The 22,548-nt window shown below is 40.4% G+C and overlaps 2 protein-coding genes across 6 annotated transcripts in view; both read left to right on the top strand.

The window, feature by feature from the left end:
- Positions 1-278: 278 nt before the first annotated feature.
- On the top strand, positions 279-15,492 carry pgghg (protein-glucosylgalactosylhydroxylysine glucosidase). 3 transcript variants are annotated; one of them, XM_057837042.1, is made up of 14 exons: positions 279-483; positions 6,928-7,187; positions 11,969-12,179; positions 12,244-12,679; positions 12,756-12,875; positions 13,005-13,136; positions 13,195-13,306; positions 13,419-13,491; positions 13,554-13,690; positions 13,772-13,905; positions 14,025-14,120; positions 14,193-14,290; positions 14,358-14,581; positions 14,673-15,491. In XM_057837042.1, the coding sequence occupies exons 2-14, from the start codon at positions 6,950-6,952 to the stop codon at positions 14,747-14,749; spliced, it is 2,088 nt and encodes a 695-aa protein (XP_057693025.1). In that variant the 5' UTR covers positions 279-483; positions 6,928-6,949; the 3' UTR covers positions 14,750-15,491. The 3 variants fall into 3 exon arrangements, with proteins under 3 accessions (XP_057693025.1, XP_057693027.1, XP_057693026.1); XM_057837043.1 differs by lacking the exon at positions 279-483 and adding an exon at positions 11,728-11,795 and having other exon boundaries at positions 7,070-7,187; positions 14,673-15,492; XM_057837044.1 differs by lacking the exon at positions 14,673-15,491 and having other exon boundaries at positions 14,193-14,241; positions 14,358-14,560.
- Positions 15,493-15,819: 327 nt separating this feature from the next.
- The window catches only part of incenp (inner centromere protein), a 34,237-nt gene continuing 27,508 nt past the window's right edge, over positions 15,820-22,548 (top strand). Inside the window, exons 1-7 of one of the 3 annotated variants that reach the window (XM_057837040.1) lie at positions 15,820-15,996; positions 18,680-18,845; positions 20,007-20,117; positions 20,204-20,832; positions 20,907-20,946; positions 21,243-21,300; positions 21,376-21,496. In XM_057837040.1, coding sequence (XP_057693023.1) covers positions 18,706-18,845; positions 20,007-20,117; positions 20,204-20,832; positions 20,907-20,946; positions 21,243-21,300; positions 21,376-21,496 — 1,099 coding nt within the window. In that variant the 5' untranslated portion in view covers positions 15,820-15,996; positions 18,680-18,705. Of the gene's footprint in view, positions 15,997-16,431; positions 16,493-18,679; positions 18,846-20,006; positions 20,118-20,203; positions 20,833-20,906; positions 20,947-21,242; positions 21,301-21,375; positions 21,497-22,548 lie in introns of those variants that run through there. The other 2 variants (XM_057837038.1, XM_057837039.1) reach the window with 2 other exon arrangements.

Below are 22,548 nucleotides of genomic sequence, written 5' to 3'. Positions count from 1 at the left end.
TTTAGCTCCCGCAGCTAATGGAGCGTACCAACTCGCTCTCAATAACAGAGGGGTGTCCTAACAACTAGCACGAACAGAGCACAAAAAAATCCGGGTCCATTTTGCGGTAAATTGGGGGGCTTGAGATATTAATTTCGAGTGATGACGTCCCTCTAAGCTCCTCAATTACTGAAAAATGGTTCCGAATTTGTGCCATTCGTTTGTGCTAGTTGTTAGGACACCCCTCTGTTATGTTATGTTAATGGAGCGTACCAACTCTCTCCCTCTGTTATGTTATTTTATTGACGCGTACCAACTCTCTAAGTACGGTGGCGCACATGAGACCATTCCTAAACAATAAAACGCGTCGTTTCACAGACTTGGCACAAAAAGTAGGTTTTATTTTATTACAAGTTTTACCATTACTACTTTTAAGTTTATGGCAAAAACTGATGCGCCTGCTTCCTGATCACGTGAGAGAAGAACAACGCTCCTTGTCCTGAAGTAAGCAAAAAAGTGTACTTCTGTCTGATATTCTCGCCAAAGGCGTAGGTTTGGTCTCAATATTAGTAGGGACGACATAACAGCATAACCCGCATCTACACTTTTTGCTGGGGACGGGACATTTATAAGACCAAACAGATTGGGTGAACGGGGGTCATTTCTCACCGATATGAACCTAATTTATTGAAAGGCTAAATGCTTCATGCAAAATAAATCAGTATCGACTTATACTAACTTTCACACTGCAAATTTGTAAAGTCTTTGTCTGATTATGTTTCTTAAATCTAGTCGAATAATTTTCTCCCATCTTGTGTACTGCAGTGTTAAAGGCTTAGTTAACAAATTAATGTGTCAGATTCTTCCACTCATTTTACGTAAACTACAGTATTTGTTCTTATTAAGGCCGTACATCTAAAAGTTGGTCATTTTTCACCTATATCAAGGAAAAAAATGCTTTCAAATAATGTTTTGACTTTTGAACAATATCTATTCTTGAATTAACATTTATGACAAGTTTTTTTTTTTAATATGAAATAAAACTTTTTGCTTAAAATAAGTCTGTTAAGTTTATTTTCAGCTAGTTATTTTTCTTATTTCGAGTAAAATTTACTTGAAGCACTAGAAGATAATTTTACTTATTTTTAGTAGATTTACATTAAAAACAAGGGAAGTCCCCCCCCCCCCAGTTTTAAGGAGGTTGGGTTTTGCCGTGCATACGCTAAGTGGTACACCGTTGGATTCAAACATTTGTTCAAAAAAAACAAACTACTAAAGAAACATTTTGAAAACTTCCAGAATAAGCTAATTTAAATTGCAATATTTGAACACAAATTATATTGGCATACACAAGAAATACAAACTTGTTCATCATCTCCAGGAATGCAAAAAACAAACGGTTCTTCGCATGCGCGTATTGTTAAAAGAGGCCGCGAATGCAGCAGTTCCAAAGTAAACACTACAAACTTTCAATAAAGAAAAGCCTATTTTAAGGCCTATTTACTTACGTTTGTTCATGGACGGACATGTAGAAAAGTTCTCCTTAAGGCACATCCTGCCATGTGGCTACCCACAACCAGTGTTGGGAGTAACGCAGTTATAAATAACGCCGTTACGTAACGGCGTTATTTTTTCAGTAACAGGGTAATCTAACTAATTACTTTTTCCGCCGTTACAACGCCCTTACCGTTACTGACGGTCAAAAGCGGTGTGTTACTTACTCTGAATAAATTGAAGAAACTACCAGCCGTGTCGAGTCGACTCTCTGCTCTGTTGATTTGTCATCCAAGACTTGGGGTGCGTTCAGGTTCGAGAATAGCGCACGTACTTCTGACTCCAAGCTTTTTGTCCCTGCTCATTCGATTAGACAATTCTTTCCAAAGTTTGGTAACGTTTCTGTGTTTGCTACACCTGATGTTAGCCTCGCTCCCATCTCCCACTGTCAGCCAGCAATAATTCTGCTTCCATCTTGAGGACGGCAGACGCTTTGAAGGTGACATGAATTGTCGGGAAACGAGCCTACCTGAATGCTGCCCCTCGAGAGATGCGATGGAAGTGATTGTGATTGGCTGAGGGTTAGAGTCATGTGTCGTAGTAAGCCAATCAGAGCCGGTGATTTCACAAGCAAACCGGAACAGCGCGTGCGGCAAACACACACACGCAAAACAGATGCACAGGGTCGGGATGGCAGAGCATTCAGAAGGAAAATTGTGGAGATATAGACACTATTTCAAGTTTGTCGAAATTAAAGGAAAGAACCTGCATGTAATGTGTAATTTATGTCCCGGGGCAAAGCTTTTGTCGACATCTGTGGTAAGCAATTCAAATCTGCTGAAGCACCTAACAAGTTAACTACCTGTCTGTTCTTCTCTATTCCACTGACTCAAATACTGCTCAGACACCTAACAAGTTAACTACCTGTCTGTTCTTCTCTATTCCACTGACTCGAATACTGCTCAGAAAATTTCAAATTCTTTGACATACAACAAGTTCTTTTTAAAGTAACGGAAATAGTTACTTTCCCTGGTAACTAGTTACTTTTACTATAGAGTAATTCAGTTACTAACTCAGTTACTTTTTGGAAGAACTAGTGAATAATGTAACTAATTACTTTTTTAAAGTCACGTGCCCAACACTGCCCACAACTCAACTGCACGCCGCTCTCTCACTGTTAACGTCCTCGCCGTGACTTTACTGAATTAGAATCATGTTTTGAGACGATTCGACTATATACAACAATTTGGCAAAGCGCAGATGACGAGAAATTAATGTTTTAATCCGCCGTTTAGCCACGCCTACCATTATAGGGCTCTAGCGCCCCCAACAGGAAGATAAAGTTGGCAGGGTCATGGTTTCATCTGATTTAGAATTTAGCCCATTGAGGGGGAATTTTTCAGAACGAGGAAAATGCGACGAAGAGAGCCGCAATATGTCATTGTTTCAGTCTCTCTACTCCAATCTTTTTACAGGATATTCTTTTTGATGAAGTATTTTTCCCCAATTGCTAAATAAATGGTATGGTCATTAAAAATAACAGTCTTGTGCTAAATGGAATATGAAATAATAAAAATGTATTTATTCAGCATGACATGGCAAAATTACTCCATAATGCTCAAAACTGTCGACTTTACCTTTACTGTCGCACCTCCCGAACGATATTTTACCCCACCGTAGTTAGTCAGGCTTTTGTCATTTCCCTGCCCCACCCGGGTTTTAAGAATGCAAACAAAACAAGAGACGTGACAGCTAGCCGACATGCAAACCCGTACTGAGTGATGCCTCAAAGTCTTATTTCCGTTTTTCGAAGCGAAAAATCACACAAAACTAGCCCGGATCCTCTCACATGGCGGCGGGGTTGTCAATTGTCTTCGCCGATCGGCTACCCGCCCGGCGGGGAGCAAGTTACAGCTCGTTCCCCTGCCACGGACAGGAGAGCTCGCCGGGGAAGCAGCTGTAGAGTACCACCGGACAAACCGGCCGACAACGGAGGAACGCGTAGCTGCAACATGGTCAACACGATTGCATAAAATAATGCTTTATTATACGGCGACGACGTAAACAGAGAGCGGCATGCAGTTTTTGTGCAGCTAACATGGCAGGATTTGTCTGAGGAGAACTTTTCTACATGTCTGTCCATGATCAAACGTAAGTAAATAGTCCTTTATCTAAAGAAAGTTTGTAGTGTTTACTTTGTAATCGCTGTATTCGCGGCCATTTTTAACACAATGTTGCAATTTCTGATGGGGTTGAAAATTTGACTGAACACCGGGAACCTTTTGAAACCCAAAAAGGCTCACACGCTTCTCCCTGGTGCAGGAACAATTTTCTGCAGCCGTTTGGTGGCGTGACGCGAAAAATAGACGAATTAATCCGCAAACTCAGCTGAATCCGCAGTCCATCTACATCAGGGGTGTCCAAACTTTTTGCAATGGGGGCCAGATTTGATGTGGTTAAAATGTGGGGGGCCGACCTTGGCTGACGTCCTTTACTTAGACTAATATATTTCAGCAAATTTTAGCAAGCCAGTCTGTGTTTCACATTTGCTTTATTATTTTTTTTAATTATTAAATTTCAACAAACTCGCAACTAGCCTTTGAGGTGTTTTGTTTCGATTCTCGTGCTCTTGCGAAAAACTGGTGCTGTGAAATTAAACTAGCTTCAAGTTGCTTTAATTTCTCGCTACGTGTCTTCCCTGTAATCTTGTCGTACATGTCAGCCTGTCTTGTTTTGTAATATCGCCTCACATTGAACTCTTTAAAAACAGCGACTGTCTCTTTGCAAATGAGGCAGACATAGTTGTTGCGTATTTTAGTGAAGAAATAGTCAAATTTCCACCTATCCTTGAAGCGTCGGCCGTCGCAGTTAACTTTCTTTTTTGTGTTGATTGTCGCCATTTTAGAAAATTTGGAGTAAAGGGTCACGCGGGGTAATGTTGCTTAGAGTGCTGCTGCCTTTTAGTGGATAAATGAGGAGCAGCATTTGTGTGTAACCTACTTCATATGCTAGTAGCAGTACTGCTGACCAATTTATTAAAGTCTGTGTGCAGGCCACATGTTATTGATTTTATGACAGAGGCTGGGGGCCGGATGAAATTTGACCATGGGCCGCATTTGGCCCCCGGGCCGGACTTTGGACATGTCTGATCTACATGCTGTAAAGTAATGCTGTATTGTGAGATGCTGACCCGGGTGACGTCACATTTGCATTTGTCTTAAACCCGAGACTGAAGCTGGTAGTTACTCATTTTCATGACGCAGGATTCAAAAATTGAATATATAAAACGATCGCTTCCACACACATCCAAGCGGTCCATTTCATTCAGGAGCATAAACACTGCATGAAATATGAAATAAACATGCTTTTTGGTGTCATACACACTTCAAGAATTTATTTATGCCATATTCATGTTGCACGTGTATGTTTATGATGTAACTTGTTTATTTGGATATTGAGAGTCCAACTGAATGTAAAAGAGTGCTTATCCACCACCAAAAAAGCTTCAGGAGCAAAATACAGTGGTACCCCTACATACAAAGTTAATTCGTTCCAGGACCTTGTTTGTAAGTCGAAATGGTCGAATGTCGAGCAGGATTTTCCCTTAGCAATACATTATAATTCCATTAATTTGTTCCACGGCCCAAAAACCTACACTAAATCCTCAATAAATACTGCTGGTACTATTACAAATAGCAATTACACATAGCAAAACATATGTTATAAATAAAAATCGGAATAATATAATAATAAGAATAGTAATTAATAATTATTCCTGTAAATAATGTAACGAATAGGATTCTAATGTGGCGGAGTTTTTTTGCTCTACCTGAACGCACCGCGGGGCTCACGTCAAAGTGAGAGAGGTCAGTGCGGTTTAGATAATACTTTCGTTTTCTTGAGAGCACAGTCAACTGCGGCGGACAATAGGCGTTTTGTGTTGGATAAGTTCCTAAATAAATTATAAAAACGTGACGAAGCTGGCGATTTCCTTGGTGATGTTTTTATCAATAATAAATGTCACCTTAACTTATAAAGACTGGCGAACGGTGGTCGGAAGAGGACCGTGGAGCTGTATTGCACCCCACGCTCATATTTTTATATAATTTGCATCTTCATTTCAAAGGTCAGCGTCACTTTTTTCCTTGTTTCACCAACTGTACCAACTTTTTTTTAAACCTGTGTTGATTTCTCACACAAGAAAATCCACCGTGGGTTCTTTTGCTGTGCTGTCATGTCGTCGTATTTCGAGCATGTCGTCGGATGTAGAAACAAATGGCGTGTCAAATTTTACGTCGGATGTCGAAAAGATCGCGTGTCGAAGCGATCGTATGTCGAGGTACCACTGTATTATCAGTAGAGGCGTGCGAAATTTCCGATTCCTAGATTATTCGCGATTCGCAAACATCCAAATTCCGATTTCTGAATTATACTAGGTAAAGCGGAAATAAAACACAGTCAGCGCGGTCTTCAGGACGCAATGAGGAACTGACCGAGAGTAAATATCATGTTCAACTCATGCCGCTAGATAAAAAAAACAAAAAACAATAATACCTGACTGCGGCCGTCAGCTGCTACAAACAGCACCCAGTTGCTAGTTGTTACAAACATACGGCAACATACGGCTATGGTAGATATCACATATATCTTAGAACTAGATGTAAAATGACAGACACGGGCCGTATTAGATCATATACCAAGAACTAGATGTCAAGTCATCAGCCAATCAAACTTGCGTTTGAGGGGAAAAAATGGACTAGTACATTCAGCAAGGGAAAAGGGGTCAATGTAAGTCTGAACATATTGAAAGTACTATAATACACTTAATAATGGTAGGGTTAATTCTATCCGTACAACATGGTAAGTGAAGGAAAAGAGTCAATTTTTCCTTTTTGCAGGTTGTTTTGTTCTCATAACAAACAGGAGATGATGACACAGAACTCAAGAATAAAAACGAACAAAGAATATACACGTAAAGACAGACAGACATAAAAGACAAGACATTCCGGTACCGGGACACAGAGTGTGTCTCACCTCCCTGCGCCAACCCTTTTTTCCCCCCTTAACTTTGGGAGGTTATCTCCCTCGCCCATCTTGCTAGCACCAGCAAATACTTTCCAGATGTGCCAATATTCAATAGCATACACTGAACAAAGAACAAAGAGCCTGTTTTAGTTTGGAGAAAGCAATGTGACTGCTTCCACATATGATTATGTGAATAAATGGAAATATAATTCTACAAAAGACAAGCTAATTTACCTATGTAATTGAAGTCATGAAATAATGCAAATAAGGTTGCGTAAAAGTTGGTGGGGACAATTTGAGCATCCTGAAAAGTTGGTAGTGATGTCCCTATGCAAACCTACGCCCTTGATTCTCGCGGTTCATTATCGTGCTTTCATGTGTATTCAAAGAAAATGTCTAAAATATGAAATGATTATCCATATTTGACAGGTCACCCTCTCACCAACACGACATGTCCGCTGACCCTTACACCTTTACCAGTGATTCTCTCCCTGCCGACCACCGTTTTCTCCCTCCTCTGGCCAACGGGCTATTGGGATGGAGGGTGTACAACAGCACCATGCACATGGGTGGTGTGTACAACGGGATACAGGGGGAATGCCACCGCGCAGATGTTCCCTGCCCTCTAGCTGTGACAGTTAAAACAGAGGAAGCTGGGAAAGACTCCTACAGCCTGGACGCTTATACAGGTGGGCTCTTTAAGCACTTAGCCCAGGGGTGTCCAAACTTTTTTACTCCGAGGGCCGCTTTCAGAAAAATCAAAGGATGCAAGGTCAACCTTGAAAACCTTCTACTTTTATTTATTTATTTTGAGTATTATAGTTTTTTTTTTTTTTAACACACGCAGAGGTTAAGTTGCCTGGCATGGCCAGACTGTTCTCCCCGTATTTTTCAAACTCTGTGAGAATAGTCTGGGACCCACTTCCTTGAAGGCCTCTCGAGCCGACGAAATCATCCATCCAATCAGATTCGATTATTTGTGTGACATGTTCTTAACAAGCAACGTCACTCTTGCGCGTCGAAAGTCATCTCCACAACAACACAGAAGGCGAACGGGAGAGCCGAGAATGCGAACAGGAGGGCCAAGAATATGTTCCTATCCGTGGTAAAATCAGTTTTAAAAGACCAAAAACACATTGACACAAGTCATTGACAACAGTCTGTCTCGCGCTAAATAAACTTCTCCGTTCTCCGCTCACGCCGCGCTAGAGTTGTCGCTTTACCAATGTCACATATGCCCGTCGCTGACTGGTCCACTCCGCTGTCTGTTTGCTGTGGTTCGCTCCGCCCTGGAAATTTGATCCGTGGCAAGGTAGCCAGACTCAATCGCTGGAACAGCGATGAGTCCAGAGTTCTATGGAGGCAGATTTGTGTCTTTATTATTCATTTAAAAAAAAAGTTGCTTCAAGCAAAATATATATTTTCAATCAAAGAAAAAGTCACTTCAAAAAAAAAAAAAAAAAAAAAGTGTTTGTAAGCAAAAATAAATTTGAAACTCCAAAAACTGAATTTGAAAACTATTTTTCTTTGATTGATTTTCTTTTTTTTTTTTTGATTCAAGTCAAGGTTGTTGTTTTTTTTGGTTGAAACAACTTTTTTGATTGAAGTAATGTAGTTTTGCATTTGGACCACATTTTGGCTAGGACATTTGTGTCTTTATTATTCAATCAAAAAATAATTGCTTCAAACAAAAAAATATATATTTTCAAAAGAAAAATCACTTCAATCAAAAATTTTAAAAATTAAATCGTAGAAAAAAAGTTTTTGAATGTGAAAAAATATTTGAGACTCAGAAATTCACATTTGAACACTTAATTTTTAATTGAAACTGTTTGATTGAAGCAAGCCTTTTTGTGTTTGGGCCATATTATGGGTAGGACATTTGTGTCTCAATCATTCAATCCCAATAAAAGTTCAATCAAAAAATCTATTTTTAATAAAAGAAAAAGCTCATTTGCAAAAATTTTTTTTTTTAAATATATTTTTTGGGAAATATATATATATTTTTATTGAAGTGTCAACTCTTTTTTTTTTTTTTTTTTTTTAAGTGGAAAAAGTTTTGAACGCACTTTTTTTTTTTTTTTGAAGTGGAAAAAGTTTTGAAGGCACTTTTTCGATTGAATCATTTTGACACAAAGATCTAACTTCACCGCTACTTCCGACATGTTTGAGTGACAGGTGACTATGCCATTGGCATAAAATTATGAAGCAAGAATAATGGCCACCAGGGCTCGAGCCAGCCATCAGACTCTGGTCGAGGATAGCCTGCTGCTTAATGTGATTCAAATCTGGGAACTTCACCCGCTGCCCTGACGTGACGGCTGGCAATCGGGGTCCAACCGGAGTGTCACGAAGCGCCGGTACAGGATTGGTCGGTGAACGGCCCGACAGTAGCCTGCCCAGTAAGCGAGTGGATGGCCGGCGAGTCGCCGGCGTCCCCGCCAGGAGCCCCATTGCGTCAGCTTTGAATGAGTGTTGTGTCACTCGCTGGCCGTCCACTCAGCGACAGGTGACAGCCGGCCTCCACGCTTGGGGTGTGATATCAGGGTCCCACCAGTGTGCGACAGTACGGTGCCCTGTCGCGGCACGCCGGTGAGATCCCGATGTCACACCCCCGTACCGGTGCCCTATTTTCGGCTTGGACTTGACCAGAGTCCGATGGTTGGCTGGAGTCCTGGTGGCCATTATTCTTGCTTCATACTTTTCGGCTTGGACTCGACCAGAGTCCGATGGCTGGCTGGAGCCTTGGTGGCCGTTATTCTTGCTTCATACTTTTATGACATTGTCGTAGTCACCTGTCACTCAAATATGTCGGAAGTAGCGGTGAAGTTGGATCTTTGTGTCAAAATGATTCAATCGAAAAAAAAGTGCCTTCAAAACTTTTTCCACTTCAAAAAAAAGTGCATTCAAAACTTTTCAAAATGCAACATTTTTTGCTTTTCAAAAAAAGTGACACTTCAATAAAAAAATATTTTGAGATAAAATATATTTTTGCAAATGAGTTTTCTCTTTGATTAAAAATAGTTTTTTGATTTAAGCAACTTTTATTGGGATTGAATGATTTAGACACAAATGTCCTACCCATAATATGGCCCAAACACAAAAACAATTGCTTCAGTCAAAGAAAACAAATGCAAATTTTTGAGTCTCAAATATTTTTTTCGCATTCAAAAACTTTTTTTCTATGATTGAATTTTTTTTTTGTTTTTGATTGAAGTGATTTTTCTTTTAAAAATATGTATATTTTTGTTTGAAGCAACTTATTTTTTGATTGAATAATAAAGGCACGAATGAATGAATGAATGTCCTAGCCAAAATGTGCTCCAAATGTAAAACTACATTACTTCAATCAAAAAAGTTTAAATCATAAGGAAATGAATAAGTAGCCTAACATAAATGAAAAAATATAAGTACAAAGTGCACATGGACAGCTAAAATGTTCTGAACCTCCCCATCAGAGCAAATAAAACTAATTACGATAAATAAGCCTCTCCAACTCTTTTGTTGCTCTTAAAGATTTGATCTATTTTATGTTGCAGTGCCCTTTTTTTGTTCCATCAATTCAACAACCTTTAGCTAAGTATCGCTGCTGATCACGTCAGTATGTCAGCCAATTGACCGGATAAATGAGTCCAGGCGCTTTGCTTTGCTGCGTGCATTCGCACATTGACGTGACTCATCATCGTCAAACACGGATAACTGCAGCAGCTGGGGAAACCTCAATGCCGTCTGTGGAATAAAATAAATAATAAATATTGGTGGAAACTGATTACGCTACACAAGCACTTTATTACGCTTGTTGTTAACACTTGTGTATGTAAATCTGATGTTGGTAGATTGTTTTCTTCTTGGAGATTAAATGCATGTGTGGCATCTTAGCATTTTTTTGTTTTTTTTTTTACATAGCGTTTTGACAGTTGCCGTCATATTTTCGGAATCAAAGCACCGTGTACCGGAACAGCATTTCGGCTCTGAATCTTATACCGGAACTGTGTTCTGGCCCTGAATCTTATACCGGAACTGCGTTCCTGGCCGTTATGGCCCACTTTCACCCCTGATTATACATCATATTAATAAGATAAAATTAAAAAATAAGATACTGTGTGGTACGTTGTGTTGAATGCCTTTATATTCAATGACTATTAGGGCTTTTAAAAAATATATATATATTTGAGCTTCACTTGTGAGTGAGTCGCCTTGCTGAGAGAGGAGGGCGCCGTGGAAAGTGTAGAGGCGAGGGGGGGGATATTACGGCCCCTCTGGTCGCCAGCGTTGCCTGTCTTAACACAACCCCACCGTCCGAACTCATAAAACCGGATTGGCACTCACAAGCGGAGTCTGCGCCAGGGGAGAAGGAGTAGCAGCATGAGAACAAGGAAGTCGCCGTCAGGAACTGCAGGACAGTGGCAATGCTGCTGGGAGAGGAGGGGATTCTGAACTAGGGCCTGTTTACGTGACAAAAAGAAGAAAAAAAAAAAAACCGACTGCAGACAGAATGGAGGACGAGACTCCGGCGTCGTAAAATCGAACTTACATACTGTAAGTCGTGTACGTCGTAACCCGAGGACTACCTGTATTGGAGTTGAGGCTGTGCTGGAAGCCGTTCTCTGCTTATTATTTAGAGAATCCGTGGTAATTTGTGAACAGTTACCGCCTCGCTCATGTGTGCAGTGTTTGGCAAGTGGAGACCAAGCAGAGGCTCAGTGAAACAGTGCTGCTGCCACGTGGATACACTTGGACGTGCAAAGGCGCGTGTTCGCCCAGAATGTCTATTGAAAGGAAGAAAAGGGGCTTTTTGGCATGGATTAGAAAAGTATTTTACACTAACACCAAAATAAAATCCCTGTGGATCTTTTGAATATAAGTGACTTGATTCGAGACAATATTAGAACAATTTTTTGCCAAATGTATTGAGCCTGTACAGTGGCAGTGAGCCAAAATTGCTATTTTACAATAAGCAGCAATTTATTTATATAGATATTTTTTGTCAATCAGTCAAACAAAATCATCTTTGACATACAAACAGTTAGCATCAATAATTGCAATTTTAGGAGCCATCCAGCAATATTTGTTTTGAATGTAATGTAAATAAATGATAATAAAACCTTAACAGGCATACCTTCTTTACCCTGTAAGAAAAATGACAAATGGTAGGTAAAGAAGTAATATCCTTATGACTGAAACATACTTTTTTTTTTTTGTGTGTGTTCATGTGGTGGGCCTCAAAAGGATTATTGACATTTCCATTCATTTCAATATGGAAAGATTATATGTGCTACAACAAGTTGTATCTCAAGGTAACACTGTTTTACGTTTATAAACTTTGCATTTTTCACGGCTACTTGCAGCAGGGCTTTAGTGCCCTATTCCTCTGGTATTCCTCATGAATAATAACATCAGTTTACTGTGGTAGTATATAAGGACTTAATAGACACAAAAAAAGTTTGATTCCCTTTTAAATCTCACACAGGTGTTTTCACACACACACTGACTTCACCTAGCGCAACGGTCTCCCAAACCTTCTTCTCGCACCGCCACCATTCCAACCTGATGGTCATGGAGATTCTGTTGGTGCGCCATGTGACCCCAGAGGTTGCGGTGACAGTCAAATTGGCCAGTTCCTTCACCCCTTATAGTAAAGATATCGATTTTCAGGCCGCTCCTGACTACAGAGGTGGGAGGTGAGTTTATCCTCTAAAATTTATGTCATTCTTTCTTTTTTTGATAAACCTTTATCTATTCTAGCCACATTCAAGGTCGCACACACAATCCAGAGTTCCCAGAAGGTCCCCGTCCCACAGTGCACCTCATCTGGACTCCCATTCCTTCCACCCTGACACTGCAACCAGGGCAAAGCCAGGACCACTGGAGTTTCATTCTGGCCGTGGCTGGCTCTTTTGACATGGCTAAGTCCAGTTTTGATGAGGGCCTCAATCTGATGGCAACTGGTTTCCTCCGCCGCTCTCACGAGAAGGCGTGGGAAGAGGTGTGGCTGTGGAGCAAGGTGGAGGTCACAGGGTCCGAGCACCTCTTGAAAGCTGTTATCGGCTGCATGTTCTACATCCTCAGTGCCTTCCCCTCCCGACATGACACAAACAGCTTTTTTGGCGGCATCAGTCCAGGTGGACTGTCGAATGGCTCGGACGCTCAAGATTATTGGGGCCACGTCTTCTGGGACCAGGTTGGAATCATTGCTTAAAAATCTGCTGTTGTTTTTACTCTGGCATGTTACCCAATCAAAATCTCCAACCCAACAGGAGATCTGGATAAATCCCACTGTGGCTTTATTTTACCCTCAACTGGCACGTGCAGTACTGGAGTACAGGGTGCGCACTATCGATGGAGCAAAATACAATGCTCAAAAGCAGGGATACGAGGTGTGTTATGGTAAAAGGCATTTGCTATCTGAAATTAATCTATATTTTTTTGCGTTAAAGAAAATTGGTACGTAGCAGCATTTGTCTTTGAATATAATGTGCAGCACTACAGGGTGTATCTTGTCACAGGGGCTAAAGTTTGGATGGCAGAGTGCAGTGTCAGGGAGGGAGATGTGCCCCGTAGATGTTTATGGACAAGATGAGATTCACATCAATGGCGATGTCGCCCTGGCCTTTCGGAATTACTACTACCTCACTGAGGTTTGCTCTTTATTTCACGCTTCATATCATCTCAGTGTGACTCAACTTTTTGTCGCAGGATGTGTCAATGTTCACTGACGGACAGGGCAGTCAGCTAATATGGGGCGTGGCCGATTACTGGCTTTCAAGGGTGACCTGGTGCCCCGACGACCAGAAGTATCATCTTTTGGGTAAAGGCCACATGATAATGAATATGCCTTATTGTTTTTTTAATATATTTAACGATCAAACCTATTGTTTTAGGCCAGCATTTTTGTAATTATAGGAAATTGTGCATTTCAGGTGTCATGCCACCAGATGAATATTATGACAATGTCAACAACTCTGTCTACACAAACACAGTGGCCAAATTAAGGTACTTGCATTTGTGTATTCCTTTTAATTGTGCGAATTAATTCTGTGCGATCTCATTTTTAGTTTGCAGTTTGCTGTGGAACTAGCTGATCTTCTCGAACATCCTGAGCCAAAGGAATGGCAAGATGTTGCAGATAACTTCCAAATACCTTTTGACCAAGAATCACTATACCATCCTGAGTTTGAAGGGTACTCCAAAGGTATCTTTTGCCTACTCTCATGATGGTCTGCATTGAATTTTAAACACTCTCACGACAGTATATGTTCTTCACTGTTGGCAGGTTATCCAGTGAAGCAGGCCGACGCCGTGATGCTGAGCTATCCTCTTGGTCTCTCCATGCTGCCCGAGATCAGAAGAAATGATCTTGAAGCTTATGAAATAGCCACTGATCCTCATGGCCCAGCCATGACTTGGGTAACTGTAGACAAAAAGCAGATTACCTGTCAATCACGGAGCACTTAAAGACAGCTGTGACTTGTGAATTTGTAAATATACCATGAGTGCACTTTTTTTTCTCTCCCTCCAATTTTCAGAGCATGTTTGCGATTGGTTGGCTGGAGCTCGGCAAGGCAGAAAAAGCTCAACGTTTACTTGAGAAGTGCTTCAAAAATATTCAAGGACCTTTCCAGGTATTGCTCGGACGCGGCATTCTACATGAATGTCCTAATTGGGGACCGAGGTAACGTGTGATGGCCTTGCAGGTGTGGAGTGAGTCATCAGACGGGTCAGGCGCTGTCAACTTTCTTACGGGTATGGGAGGATTCTTGCAAGCAGTGGTGTTTGGTTACAGCGGCTTCAGGTCCATCATCCCACTCTGCCTGTTGAACCAAAGCAATCAATACAAAAATATTGTATTTTATTTCTAGAGTTCAGAAAGAATGCCTGGCATTTTCCCCGCTCCTTCCCAATGACTTGAGTGAGGTTTGCATCCATGGTGTCAGCTACTTAGGCCATCAACTGGACTGGCTGTTTCAGAAAGATGAGGTGTGCGTCACACTGAGGGAGCAGAAAAATGGCGCTGCAAGTGCTAAGGTGTGTGATCTGCAGGTGATCCTCAAGGCATCAGGGACCAAACTCCCTTTGACTCCAGGTAAATACAGTGTAAACATGAACAGGGATTGATCGATTGACTTCATTTTTAATTTGTAGATTAGTAATCAATATTGTATCTGTATTTTTAGGAACACCAGTAAAATTTCCTCGAGAACCTGGCTGTGTATGCAAGCTTGAACTATCGTCTTTCTGCTGGCCTTTCTGAGTGTCAATCCTTTAAGCAAAATGCCTCGTGTGCAAGTCAATAACCTCTTAAAACATGAGGTTAAACAATGAAGAGTATGACAATTTTTGTGTCCAACTGTGGAATGGTATTCACTGTGCGGGCTAAATGAAACAAACACATTTGTCCATGTTTTAATGGCTTTTAAATTACCACGAAAATGTAGCTCCCACTTCTAGTTCTAGTACTGTATGAATAACCAAGGTGAGTATCAAAATGAAAAGTAACAATTACCATGAATGAAGTGATTTTTTTTTTAAAAAATTTTGAACATTTTTTCTGGGGGTTTGATATTTCTTGACAGTTTTGGCAAAGTTCTGGTAGCACCAGGTATCAGATCTGCCTACTATAAAAGTGAACAATAAATGATTGACACATATTCAGTCATGCCTCCTGTTTCTGATTAGTTGTTTTCTTTGTTCTGTTTTATTTTATTAAATACATTTTATATCATTGAAATTCATAGGCACAACTTCAGGTCACTGAGTGATCCTGACTGGTCACACTGACAGTTGTAACAGATATCATGGAACGTTATTTATTAATGTACTCTAAATTTCAAACGCTCTGTTATAGTTGAGTTGAATTAGTACAAATATATTTACAAAAATCGCGTTTCACCTGATATGTCATATGTTACGACGTTAATGTATTTGTATAGTTTGTGTATTATATCTTGTTTTTTATTCTGTCTGCAGTGATGTCTGTTCTCAATTGTTTCTAAAAGTTAAATCGATTTGAACTGTAAAAAAAAAAAAATTTTTTGACAATCGAATTTTGCTTGAACTTTTTTTTGTTTTGTTTGTTTAAATCACATGACATTTTCCAGTCCATTCGTTGGCTCTTTTCATCCAAACACTACGAATCCAACAGAGAATATGTGGTTTGTTCGATTTACATACATTTGTACTGTTTCTTTATCCCTGCACAATGTTGGTGCGTAGCTTTCCGCCCCTATCAGGGGCAGCATATATATAAAACGAACGTAGTTTTTATAATGACGTCACCAAGTCCCAGCCTGCCATTGGCTGATAATGTTTGAAATTTAAGCGGTTTCAGTTCGCACTTGGCAGACTGGATTTAACATCGTAGGTTCAGAGGGCGAATGCGGACAGTCTAGAAAAACACGCTATTTTATGCTTATTGCACAAAATACTGTTTGCAGTATTCACTTTGTTGGTGGACGGAGGAGCAAGTGGTGGAGTCCATTGACATTTGTTTCTCTGACGGTAAATAATTGTGACTTTACTTGCATCTTTAGCTAGCGGCTAATTTAGTTCGGCAGAAAACCATTACCGTCTACACAAAAAGGACGCAGAATGTTAATTTTCGTTCTATTCATTGATTTGTTGTGTGCCGAAAGTATTAAAAGTGATAAAATCTTTAATAACCTTTAGCTTACATCACGTCTTTTTTCGGGTGAAGTTGTGTTAGCGCGCGAGAGCACGGCATAATCTAAACTTTGCCCCGTCAAGAAGAGGTTAAGTGAAATATCGGAACGTCTGTTTTGTTTTCATCTAACGTTTGTGCTTGGGAAAACACACGCCGAAAATAGGTTTGAGGAAATGAATAGGTAAAATAAGGCTAAAAGAAATTTGGAAATACTCGCCGCGTTTGACCGATGTGCGCATGCGTACCTTGCATTGGTAGTAGCACGGTTTGCTCTTCGTAGCGGGGTTAGCAAGAAATTGCAGAACACAGGAAGTAGCCGCCCGTGTTTGTGTTGTACGTGAGTTTTACACGTGTTCTGTTTGGTCATTGGTACTAAGAGTTTTATTCCTGACACGACATGGGTGTGAGAATCTATGCTGGGAGCCCTCGGTCAGAAGCACCAACCTACATGTTTCAAACTCAATTTCAATAATATTTGTTGTAGAAATTACTGCGCATGATCATCTTCACGATGACTGCTACCATGATATGGCAAGACAAAAATTGTTGATATTTCTCAGGAAATCAATATATGATACCATTTAGAAGTATTTTTGCACTTTCACGGATAAAATGAAAAAACTATCTTCCTCACAGAATGTCTCTGCGCACTGTATTATTGCAACACACTTGTAAACAAATGAGTCTCCCTTTTAACTCCTTCACTGCCATTTACGGCAACGTTCAATTCAGTTCGACTCTGTCGATCACACCCAGTCAAAACGGATAGGATGTCCAGCGCTGTCAAAAAAAATAAGCGATGAGCAATCGCAGCTAGTCCTCCCAGTTTAAATTAATTGGACGTGTATTGTTGTCAATGGCATCTAATGAGTAAACATACACTTTTGAAGTGGAACATATGTCAACCAGTTGGTTCCTTTAACGATGACACCTTTTTAAAACGATATATTGATTGTTAGCAGGAGCATATTGTTAGTGTACTGGGATACAAAGTGTTGCCATATACAGTGGGGCAAATAAGTATTTAGTCAACCACTAATTGTGCAAGTTCTCCCACTTGAAAATATTAGAGAGGCCTGTAATTGTCAACATGGGTGAACCTCACCCATGAGAGACAGAATGTGGGATAAAAAAAAACAGAAAATCACATTGTTTGATTTTTAAAGAATTTATTTGCAAATCATGGTGGAAAATAAGTATTTGGTCAATACCAAAAGTTTATCGCAATACTTTGTTATGTACCCTTTGTTGGCAATAACGGAGGCCAAACGTTTTCTGTAACTCTTCACAAGCTTTTCACACACTGTTGCTGGTATTTTGGCCCATTCCTCCATGCAGATCTCCTCTAGAGGAGTGATGTTTTGGGGCTGTCGTTGGGCAACACAGATTTTCAACTCCCTCCTCACCCCGTGGCGTCAAAATGATAACGGGAACGGTGAGCAAAAATCCCAGAACCACACGGGGGACCTAGTGGATGACCTACAGAGAGTTGGGACCACAGTAACAAAGGCTACTATCAGTAACACAATGCGCCACCAGGGACTCAAATCCTGCACTGCCAGACGTGTCCCCCTGCTGAAGAAAGTACATGTCCAGGCCCGTCTGCGGTTCGCTAGAGAGCATTTGGATGATCCAGAAGAGGACTGGGAGAATGTGTTATGGCCTGGATTTGAGCGCAGGATTTGAGTCAACGACAGCCCCAAAACATAACTGCTCTAGAGGAGATCTGCATGCAGGAATGGGCCAAAATACCAGCAACAGTGTGTGAAGAGTTACAGAAAACGTTTGGCCTCCGTTATTGCCAACAAAGGGTAACATAACAAAGTATTGAGATGAACTTTTGGTATTGACCAAATAGTTATTTTCCACCATGATTTGCAAATTAATTCTTTAAAAATCAAACAATGGGATTTTTCTGGGTTTTCTTTTTCCACATTCTGTCTCTCATGGTTGAGGTTTACCCATGTTGACAATTACAGGCCTCTCTAATATTTTCAAGTGGGAGAACTTGCACAATTAATGGTTGACTAAATACTTATTTGCCCCACTGTATCTCCATATTGGTGTTTCTTGTCACACTCTTTATGTGAATACCATGCAATAGTAATACATTTTTTAACAATCTAGAGGTGCACTCATACTGTTGTGTCTGTCGGTATTGCCACTGGTGTGAGGAAATTTCTCCTATTTTATTTATAATAGAATAGTTCGTGTAATGTGTTCTGGAATGCTTTGGTAGAGCTGTGGATGTCGTGTCATAAACCTGTGCTATACAGCTTGAGTTAAGGCTAAACTTGGACATGGGAGTACTATACCCCTTGGCTAGCCTTATACAGTAGCTTTTGAATTTAAAACAGTGTATAATTACATTTGACTCGTTAATCATCAAACTACAATATATGCACTTTTTTTTTTTTTTTTTTAACTGTTTAGAGCTTTTCAAAAACATTTTGCAAACAATGATAGCTACTGTGGTCATTTTGGAAACTGATTTTTTTCCACAAATGTTATCTGTTTCAGAGAAAAGTATCCCACTAGCTCCAACCATGAGGTCTCTACAATTATCTGTACAGTCCCTCCTACAGATGTCTCAAACCAAATCACAAGATTTTATCAATCATATTGATAATGTCCACATGGTTTGGCTTGAGGAGATCCAACAAGTGGCCAACCTTATGTTTTCACGGTGGGTGTGGTTGTGTTTAGGGCTGCAGCTATCAAATATGTTAGTAATGAAATATTTTACTGAAAATTCTATCGAGTAATCGGATAAAACATTTTTTTAGGTAAAGGGCACTTATAAATATACATGAGAAAACAAAACATTTCACCAAATATTCAACCATTTTCAGACTATCAATGTTGTTATATTCAATGTACACTACAATTCTAGTTAAGTTTTAAATTGTTGTAAATTGCAAGTCCTGACAGGATTTTGAGTTTTTGCAGTGTTAAAAATAAATGTATGATACCTGCTTTATTGGAGCACATTAGGCTACTAGTGCTACTAGGTGTTTTGTTAAGCAATGACTACTGAGCTAAAACTGACAGTTAGCTTTATTATGTTTTTATTTTACACCCTCATCACTCTACAGCGCTGTGTTTTTCAGTTTAAATAAAGCCTGTATGTAGTACACGTTAGCCATGCATCGACAGTGGTCATTATTAATAGAAACCTAGCCCTCTGCAGGGCTAACCTTACGTTAGCAAGGTACAAAAACGTTCAACTTCTTTATTAGCGCTGAGAAGTCTACTGCTTTAAGATGGCGGTGGTTAACTAACAACAGCAAGTCTGTCATTTCGCATCTAGATCTATATCCATTTGCTAACGCTGCCGAGTCTGTCATGTCGCATCTAGTTCCATATACATGTGATATCTATGAGACGAATCAGACGCTACCTGCTACCACAGTAGCACCATGTAGGCGTAGTTTGTAGAAACGTTGTCATAGTTTGTAGCGGCTGTCGGCTGCAATCCGGTATTATTGCTTCTTCATCTACAGACGTGACGTCAGCGCGTTGACCCGCATTAAAAGTAGTCCAGGAAAAACGTGATGCTTAGAGCTGGCATAATTTCATGATTCCCTGAGGCGAATAAAATTACTCTGATCAATTTTTAACCTTGCGTTACTGTAGTATTCGTTTCAGCTCTAGTTGTGTTTGTCATTACTACTTGTCTGTCAATTGATATGTCAACATGGGTGTAGACTAACCCTTTCTGATGAAGAAATTGTCTCCTTAGTTCACCATTTATTAGAACCGTTTAAAAACAAATAAAATCCTAAACCAAAGCATAAACAATGACACTTTTGATACTTTAGCTAATTGTATTTTCTGTAAATTTTAGGGATGCCAATTCAGAACCAGAGTTGATGCCTAAAACACCATCACAAAAGAAGAATAGTCGCAGGAAGCGTGTGTCTTTTGGCCGGCAAGAAGAAAGTCAAATCAGGCGAAGGTTTGTTTTTTGCTACATGTTTCAATCTTTTAAATTATATTCTCTTTAGCATTAATTATTGTAGCCTGTAACATCTTTTATGATAGATTCTCCAGGCATAGGCGCAGTAATCTCCGTGGTTCCTCTGTCACACCATTCAACTTAATTGCTGAAGAAACCAAGCAAGATGTTTCTACAGCTGAAACCAGCACAAGCACACAGCCAAAACGCAACACTAGAAAAAACAAACAAACCAAGGCAGCCATTACAGAGGATGGGAATCGGCTGTCTCAAGCAAGCTCTGATGTCGATGGGAGTCAGCTGTCTCAAACAAGCTCTGATGTCGTAGATGAGATACAGCCCGAGATGGCGAAAGATGGAGATGAGGCCAAACAAAGTGAAGCGGACAACGCCGATATCCAGTTATGCGAGCCAGATGATGCAAGCCAGTCTCCAGGAAAAATATCTACACCTATTGTCAGCATCTCTGCATCAGAGCGTTTGTCTGCTGAGCAAGCAATACAGCCCCAACCCTCTCCTGTACGCACCGCTGCTAAAATTGCCATAGCTAACAAGCGTAGAAGTTCACGGCGGAGCTCTGTCAAAGTGTGCTACTCCCGGGCCAGTCTACGTAACAGAATGACAAAGGAGTCTCTGCGCCGTGCTTCGCAACAATCCATGCTGAAAAAGAATACACCTCGCAAGGGCAACTCGTCATGCAGCAGCAACAATGAGGGTGAGAAACAATACATAGCAAATTGTGAGTCCATTCTGGAATCTGTATCTTATATTGCTTTTTCCAATTTGTAGCTGATTTTTCCTGTGAGTCCGTGGAAAAGATGGATGCAATGTAAGTACTAGAACTAATTGTTCAAATATACAGTACATACACCTTTGTTACCATTATGGAATTATGTTCTACGTGGCTAAAGATATACTTTTTAATTGCCCTCCCGCATGCTTTACCCATTTATTGTTATTAAAACACACTTGCCACAAGTTGCCTTAGCAGCACGGTTTTACAAAGAAGAGGCCAGGTCTACTTGCTTTAATTTGGCTACCACTCCCATTTTAAATTTATTCTAAAACTCACATAGAACAAGAAAATTGTGTGTTTTCATAATTCTTTTTTCTTGACCACCACAGAGTGTCAGAAACTTCCACCGCAGATCTGATGGTTGATGGCTCGGATGATTTTTTACAGGTAAGTGTTTGATGATTTGTTTTTCCCCCCTTCTTCATACTGTAAATTTCTAAAGTTGTACAAATCTTGATTCAGACTACCAGCAATGAGCATCCCTTTTTGGCACGCGTTACTCGTTCAGTAGCGGCCAACTCCCCTAAACTGGCCCCACCTTCACTCTTTACACCAGAGAGGAACAACTGGCACACAAGAACAGGTACTTGCTCAAACCTTTAAATTGGGGCACTTTCACATTAGACCAAGAGGACTAGGGTCTGGTTGGAGAGCTACCTCGCAACAACACTTGCAAATGACTTGTTGAAAAGGTTCAGTATTCACACTGCACCAACCAAACTTTCCGAGTAACATCACGTGGATGAAAGGCACGCTCTTTGATTGCACAATAGAAGAAGAAATACCTCCATCCTCAGAAGGGAGGGAGCGTGGAGGTGACACTGCATGTAAAATAGCATAAATTTCACACAACCGCTCAATGGTGTGCCGCAAGCGACACGTCACTTCCGCTCATTAATATTCATGACATTAGCTACTGTTGCTAAGTAGGAACAAGCCACCGTTTGTCCCTAATAGGAAATGAATGGAAATCGTGTATGAAGGAGATGTTTACAGAGCTAAACCTACCAATTCTCTCCGAAAATGATGTGCCTGGTGCCAAATTCACGGGCAAAGATGTGGAAGAACATAAAAATGTTCAGTTAAAGAGATGGCTTGGGTGTCGAAGGCTGAAAAAGACGGGGGAAAAAAAAGAGCTGACCTAAGCATAGCCTTAGCTTTTTCATCGACGCGACTGACAATGACATTCTCCTGTTTCAACAAGCTGTCCTTCACCATCAGCCCTGTCTTTCTTATATATCCTCTGGTTGTCCTATGTCTCTGACCGTTTTTGGGGGTAATTTAGTTAGCTTTGTGTAGTGATCGCAAATGCTACTTGGTGACAGCCAACGAACACTTCATTTTTTCATTGATAACAAATCTTAATTCTATAATTTATTTACACTTCCCCCTTACTAAAGTTGTTTTATATACAGTGGTACCTCTACATACGATCACTTCGACACACGATCTTTTCGACATCCGACGTAAAATTTGAGCCGCCATTTGTTTCTACATCCGACGAGTTGCTCGAAATACGACGACATGACAGCACTGCAAACGAACGCACGGTGGATTTTCTTGTGTGAGAAATCAACATAGTTTTCAAAAAAGTTGATACAGTTGGAGAAACAAGGAAAAAAGTGATGCTTACCT

The sequence above is a fragment of the Corythoichthys intestinalis genome, chromosome 5 (genome assembly GCF_030265065.1).
Source record: "Corythoichthys intestinalis isolate RoL2023-P3 chromosome 5, ASM3026506v1, whole genome shotgun sequence".
NCBI lineage: Eukaryota > Metazoa > Chordata > Actinopteri > Syngnathiformes > Syngnathidae > Corythoichthys > Corythoichthys intestinalis.
This window is presented reverse-complemented; position numbering and strand designations above follow the sequence as displayed.